Below are 7,478 nucleotides of genomic sequence, written 5' to 3'. Positions count from 1 at the left end.
AGCCAGACAAGGAAGAAAACTTTACCAACCACTTCCCAATCGTGGTCCTGTCCTCTTTCCAAAATAGATGCTATCTTGAGCATTATAGTAATCATCTCCTTGCTTTTGTTTTGGTTTTTCGTGCAAATACACAGTTTATAACTATAAATTCATGTATTTCAACACAGTTGATGGATTTCGATCCACTGACATTCTTATCCTTATTGAACCTCAAACTGTCCCACTTTGGGTTGGTCAGAGTCCCACCAAAGTCCTTTCGGCGTATCTTTCATTGCCTTCTTGTTATCTGTCAGAATCTTCCAGGATAATCCAGTATATTTCCTGCCCCACACCTGAAATCAGCCATGTCTCTAAGAAGACCTTCTCTCTCTCTCTTTTTTTCTTTATTGATTAAGCCAAAGACCTTCTCTTAATGGGAAATATTATTTTAATATAAGGAGTCTCAATATTACTATGTTGTTCATTGTTTCTGGGCCTCTTCAGGGGATGGAGCTAGGATATAATCACTTCCTTGCATTTACAGATGTATACTCTAGTATATATATATATAAAAGCCTAAGCGAACGGAACACCAGAATGACTGGTCGCTACAACGTGCACTGACCACCAGGGGGCAGACACTCAATACAGGAGCTGCCCCCTGGTGGTCAGTGTGCTCCCACAGCCAACCTCCCACAGCCAGCCAACCTCCCCTGGCCTCTCCACCCGCTCAGCAGGCCCCGGCCAGCAGCTGGAAGGCCCCAATCGGCCCTGATCACCGGCCAGGCCTAAGGACCTCACCCGTGCACGAATTTGGGGCACTGGGCCTCTAGTATAAAGATAAGGAAACTAAGACAGACAGAGATTGAATAACTTGCTGCTGCTGTTGTTGGATAGGCCCAGGCAATGGGACATGTCTGTGCTCCTTGCCACTGCACCTTATGGGTATGCCTTCTTGATGGCATCAGTGAACACGGGTCTCTGTGAACACAGAGCAAAGCTCAGTTGAAGTCAGGAGCAAAGGTGCTGCCCGCATGCCAGTCACCAGCATGTCCTGCATTTACACCTTTGCCTTACCAACCTGAACACCAACGTCCTGATGCAGCCTTTGATCCCCTAGCCACCAGATGTCACTTTGACTCCAGTGGAAAGCTCTTCTTTGAAGCAAAGCAGCTGTGGCTTCCACCAAAATCTTGCCAAGTTTGAACTCCATTCAATTGAATAAGTATTTATTTTAAAAGCTTAACTTAAAAAAGAGAGAGAAAGAAAAATAAATAAAAAACAAACAAATGAATGAATGCATAAGAAAAGGGGGAAAAAAGAAAAGCTTAACTTTATACTGGGTGCTGTGAAGCACTTTTTAAAAAGTGTAAGTGATGTTTCTGACTATGAAGTACCTAAGGAGAATAGACACAAACAAGCTGAAACACTGTGCAAGTCACTGCAAAAATGATTGAAAGGAACATTGTAGAAATGATCATGATAGGCCAGACTAGAGAGTAAAGGCTTGATTGAAACTTAAAGAATGAATAAAATGAATTTAGGTCTGTGGGGAAGGGAATGGCAGGGCATTCCAGAAAACCTTGTAAACAAAATCACAAAGTAACAATAATAGCAAGGCAGGTTCAAGGAATACACCTGAGGATGAAATCCCAAGTCACCAGGTTGGTTTTCAGAATGCTGCCCTCTCCCTCTGATAACCCAGCCAGCTGTCTCTCCCTCTCTTCCAGATAACCTCTCCTAGTCTAGTCAGGCAAGTCTAATTGACGTCCCTTGAATAGCCATACGTTCATGTTACCTGTCATGCCCCAGACTTATAGTCTGCAAGCCTAGGAAAAAGCAGTGACATTGACCACATGGGAAACCTAGAGATGGGATGGCTTCAGGGAAAGGCAGGAGGAAGTAATTCTTTTTGGCAAGTGAAGTCTGAGATGGCAATGGAATTTTCAAATGGATGATCCTATACACATTTATTCAACAAATATCAGATGCTCTGCTGTGTGTCGGGCACTGTGACAGGCACAGTAGAAACAGCAAAAGGATATAGTTTATCGTGCAGAAAGAATAGATATTAAATATGTACTATTAAATATGAAATTAGAATTTAGCACATTTTGAATGAGAAGTAAGATTTAAATATATAGGTTTGACAATGATCGTAATTGAAGTGCACTGTGCAGGGTGCTGTGAAGAAGCAAAAGATGAATAAGATACCACCCATAAACAACAACAATGAAAAAGAAAAAGAAAAAAAGACACTGCCCAATGAGGAGCTTACAATCCAACTGGCGACATGAGGCTGGTTCACACATTCAGCCAATGGACAACATAGCATGAGTGACACTATGGCACTGTCATGTCCAGGGAGGGTGGAATGGGAGCACTGGTGTAATTTGGGGCCACCCCACTGTTATCCTAGAATTTGCTCCTATGGCCCTCTTGCTCCTCCACCGCCCCATCCCCCTCTCATTCCCTCCTGGACAAAAGTCCTGGTGGGTGCACAGACTGGCCAAATCCAGTAGACATGCTACAAGTGCAAAGAAAGCTGTGAAAGCCAATATCTGGACATTTTAAATGCTACCCTGGAAGGTTGTTCTAGCTCCCATAGATTCATAAGGTGGAGGTTCCTAAACCCTAGGAAGGGGGTTTAGAGCTTGGAGGTGAAAAAGAATGGCAAACATCTACCACAGAGAGTATTTTAATTGCCAGGCCCACTTGGAACATCATATGATAAAATCCCAATTGCTCAGTTTTTTGTTTAAAAATGTATCAAAAAGCCAGAGATGACTGCAAATGACATCATCAGGGAACTATGAACTACTTAAAGAATGCACAGAAAATAGGTGCAGAGAGCATCACAAGAGAGAAACTCAGATCATAGACTTATAGAGATGAAAGGCTTCAGAGGATACCTGAGCCACTCTTCCAATCACTGCAGGAACCACCTCTACAACCAGATTAGGAAAGGTATTGGATGGTGTCAGCACGGTTTGTAGAGTGACAACACAAACACCATCTGTACCTATGGAGGAGAATCTAATAACTCGCTTTATTTATATTGTTCTTGACCTAAAAAACACCACCAAGATAGTTCGGCCAATGTCTATGCCATTGGCAAGCCTAAGGTATGAGCAGAGGAGGAAAGGGAAATGAAAAAGAAAGGAAGAAGAAAAAGTAGTAGAAGAAAGAATTTGGGGAAGAGAAATAATGATAATTGCTGTCATTATCAAGTGTTTAGAGTGTGCCACATACTTTCTATACATCCTCAGAACAATCCTGCAATCTCTAGCCTCATGTTTAAAATGACGAAATGGAGAGTTAAATTACCTGAGGCGAGTAAGGGTCAGAGACAAGATTGCATCCCAGGGTGAATTAAGCCCATCCTCATGCAACTAAAGAATATTATTTCCATAACAGAGAGTAAGAAAAGAAGCACATACAGTGGAGACAGACAAGACCTTATCGGCAACTGCTTCAAGTGCTGCTAAAAAATAATAGCACCATTAGTTACCAAAAATTATTTAGAGACATTAAGTTTTCAGCATGACAAAACTTAAATTTTTTCTCTTATATGCAAACCCCTTTACCACATGGATACACATACTATATGGTCAATTAATATTTGACAAAGACGTCTATTCAATAAATGGTGCTGAAAAAATTGGACAGAACTTTACAGAAAAAGAAAGAAAGAGCACGGCCTGCATGGTTCAGTGGTTGAGTGTCAACCTATGAACTAGGACCATGGTCGGCAATCCGTGGCTCATGAGCCACATGCGGCTCTTTGGCCCCTTGAGTGTGGCGCTTCCACAAAATACCACGTGTGGGCGCGCACGTACAGTGCGCTTGAAACTTCGTGGCCCATGCGCAGAAGTCGGTATTTTGTGGAAGAGCCACACTTAAGGGGCCAAAGAGCTGCATGTGGCTCGCCGCCCCGGTTTGCTGAGCCGCAGTTTGCCGACCACTGAACTAGGTCAGTTTGATTTCCAGTCAGGGCATATGCCCAGGCTGTGGGCTCCATCCCCAGTGGGGGATGTGCAGGAGGCAGCTGATCAATGAGTCTCTTTCATCATTGATGTTTTTAGCTCTCTCTCCCTCTCCCTCCCTCTCCCTTCCTCTCTTAAATCAATAGAAATATATTTTTAAAACAAAATAAACCTTCTTACACTACACACAAGAATAAACTCAATATGGATTAAAGACTTAATCCATAAAAATCCTAGAAAAAAACATAGGCAGTAAAATCTCAAATATTTCTCATCCCAATATTTTTTCTGATATATTGCCTAGGGCAAGGGAAACAAAAGAAAAATAAACAAACAAGACTACATCAAACTAAAAAGTTTTTGCACAGCAAAGGAAACCATCAACAAAATGAAAAGACAATCCACTAATTGGGAGAACATGATCGCCAATAATACATCTGATAAGGGATTGATATCCAAAATCTATAAATAATTTATAAAACCCAACACCAGAAAAAAACAATCCAATTAAAAACTGGGCAAAGGATCTGAAAAGACAATTCTCCAAAGAGGACACAGAGATGGCCAATAGACATATGAAAAGATGCTCCCTGTCACTAATCATCAGAGAAATTCAAATTAAAACCAGAATGAGATATCACCTCATACCTGACAGAATCAAACAATCAACACGTGTTGGAGAGGATGTAGAGAAAAGGGAACCCTTGTGTACTGTTAGTGGGAATGCAGATTGGTGCAGCCACTGTGGAAAGCAGTATGGAGTTACCTCAAAAAATTAAAAATGGAACTACTTTATGACCCAGTGATTCCACTTCTGAGAATATACAGGGTATCCCCCAAAAATGTATACACACACTTTAAGAGCTAATGGCTCAATTTTGAAAATAAAATGTATTATAATAAATACTTTATAATTATTCAAAGTGTGTGTATACGTTTTTGGGACACCCTATTTGGGTTTCTACCCAAAACATTAATTTGAAAGAATATATGCACCCCTATCTATAGATATAAAACCCTAATATGCAAATAGACTGAATGGTGGAACAACTGGTTGATATGACGTGCACTGACCACCAGGGGGTGCATGCAGAATATGGTGGGTGTCAGCAGCAGGCAGCAGATCATGGAACATGGTGGCGTTGGCTGTGGCAGGATGGTGGAGCAGGTAAGCAGAGGTGCCAGACCAAGACGGGGCACCAATCACTGTCATTGGGGTGACCCTCTGGTGGTTACTAAAGATTCTTTGCTCCCGCATGCCGCAGTCCTGCCCCGCACTTGCACCTGATGTGGGAGCCCGCCCGCTCACACCCCAATAGCTCCGCGCTGTCAGTGGGTGTGAGCAGCAGCTGCTGCCCCAATTGCCCCTGAGGGCTTCTCCACCTCCCTTTGCTCCTGAGGGGTGATCAGGGGTAGAAACCATCGCTCTTACCTGCTACTGACGCTGGTCCCAATCTCTCTGCGCCATCACTGGGTTTGGGTGGGGCCTGAGCCATCAGTGAATGGGAACAGTGGCAGTGGCAGTAGCAGTGGCACAAGCGGGAACAGGGCTGCTGGCTGGTGGGAGGGGCCGGGCTGTGGCACAGAGGATGGGCTGAGACCCGCCCCTGTGCCCACCTCATCCTCACGGCGCACAGTTCCTTTCAAGATGCATGAATTCGTGCACTGGGCCCCTAGTGTTATTTATAATAGTCAAGTGTCCATCAGTTGGTGAATGGATAAAAAAGGTGTGGCACATTTACCTAATGGAATACTACTCAGCCATAAAAAAGAAGGAAATCTTATGCTTGAAGACAGCATGGATGAACCTGGAGAACAGTATATTCAGTGAAATAAGCCAGTCAGAGAAAGACAAGTACCATATAATTTCACTTATATGTGCAGAAGAATATATGCACCCCTATGTACATTGCAGAACTATGTACAAGAGCCAAGATTTGGAAGCACCCCAAGTGCCCTTCAGTGAATAAGTGGATAAAAAACGCTATGGTACATTTACCTAATGGAATACTACTCAGCCATAAAAAAGAAGGAAATCTTATGCTTGAAGACAGCATGGATGGACCTGGAGAACATTATATTCAGTGAAATAAGCCAGTCAGAGAAAGACAAGTACCATATAATTTCACTTATATGTGGAATCTAATGAACAAAATAGAAACAGATTCATAAATAGAGAACAGACTAAAGCTGTCAGAGAGGGATGGAGGGGGGTTGGGGGCTGGGTGAAAAGGGTGAAGGGATTAAGAAAAAAAATAAAATACACCAAGTCATTGTCACAGACAACATGTGGTTATTACCAGAGGAAAAGGGGGTGGGTGGAGGTAGAAGAGGGTATAGGGGGATAAATGCTGATGGAGAGAGACTTGACTTGGAGTGGTGACTACAGAATACAGTATACAGGTGATGTCTTATAAAATTGTACACCTGAAACCCATATAATTTTATTAACCAATGTCACCCCAGTAAATTCAATTTAAAAAGTTTTTTAAAAGTGTTACATCTAGCAGGTTCTCAGTATAGATCTATTTTGAGCTCTATACTTCTTCCTCATGTCTGCCCCACCACCCTTTGTCTTCCAGTTTTCCTCCTCACTCATCCTTCCCTACATCCAGTTCCTACCCTGCTCCTTCCCAATTGCCCACACCCCTCCATTAGTGCTCCCTACTTCCTCACAGACTCCGATGATCCTCCCATTCACCTCGCACCCCTTTTCCCGCCCTTTTCCCCCAAGGTTACAAAGCATGAGGACCTCGTTGTCTTTCTCCCCCATCCTCCAAGCAGCCCACAGGACAGCCTTGTTACCATGACAATATAGCTGCTCCAAGCTGAAGCCAAAGGACCTGGTTGCCATGGCTTCCGCTTCTCCTCCTCCATCCCCGCCCGCGCGCCCCGCAACGTTGGCGCCTGCGCGGTACTCACCGCGAAGGGGCGGGGCGGGGCCGGGCTTCCAGCGGGAGGGGGAGGAAGAAGAGAAAGGATCAGAAAGGGAGTGGAGCTGGCACCTACGGCGGCCGGAGAGGGACTCGCCAAGACGGAGACTGCAGGATGGTAGGTTGTGCGAAGAGGGAGGGGAGGGGGACGGAGGGCCGTGGGCTGTACCTGCGGGGGTCCTTGGGGGCCGCCCTCGGTGAGAGCCACTCTTTCTTCCTCCGGTCCCCGGAGGACCTCAATTTCCTGGACGGGTGGGCGAGCCGGCCTGGGAGCAAGAGCAGCTGGAAATGGCTTTAGGTAGAAGGGGCGGGCAGAGGGCGCCTTAGTGGAGCGAAAGGGGGCTGATTTAGGGGGCGGCGGGACTGTCCCGAGCCAGGGGGAACGCGCGGGTCGCGGTCCAAGGGGTCCCGACCACTGCCGCAGGGAAGTCGCCCGAGGGATAGGGGCGCGAGGGCTTGTGGGCGGAGGGAGGCGGCGGGGGCGCGGGTCACACTCCTTCCCGGTGCAGCCCCGAGAGGAGCGGCGGCCGCGGGGTGAGAGCGTGTGCGAGGGGATCGCTTCCGGGTCCCAGGAGAGGCC

The 7,478-nt window shown here is 45.5% G+C and overlaps 1 protein-coding gene across 1 annotated transcript in view; it reads left to right on the top strand.

Annotated features, from left to right (window-relative positions):
• The first annotated feature begins 6,907 nt into the window (after window positions 1-6,907).
• The window catches only part of AP1S1 (adaptor related protein complex 1 sigma 1 subunit), a 6,278-nt gene continuing 5,707 nt past the window's right edge, over window positions 6,908-7,478 (top strand). The window contains exon 1 of the mRNA XM_006773404.2: window positions 6,908-7,016. Within this exon, the coding sequence (XP_006773467.1) occupies window positions 7,014-7,016 (3 nt within the window). The 5' untranslated portion in view covers window positions 6,908-7,013. The remainder of the gene's footprint in view (window positions 7,017-7,478) is intronic.

The sequence above is a fragment of the Myotis davidii genome, unplaced genomic scaffold (assembly GCF_000327345.1).
Source record: "Myotis davidii unplaced genomic scaffold, ASM32734v1 scaffold726, whole genome shotgun sequence".
Lineage (NCBI taxonomy): Eukaryota > Metazoa > Chordata > Mammalia > Chiroptera > Vespertilionidae > Myotis > Myotis davidii.
Note: the sequence above shows the minus strand (reverse complement) of the source record. Positions and strands in the feature narration are given on the sequence as shown.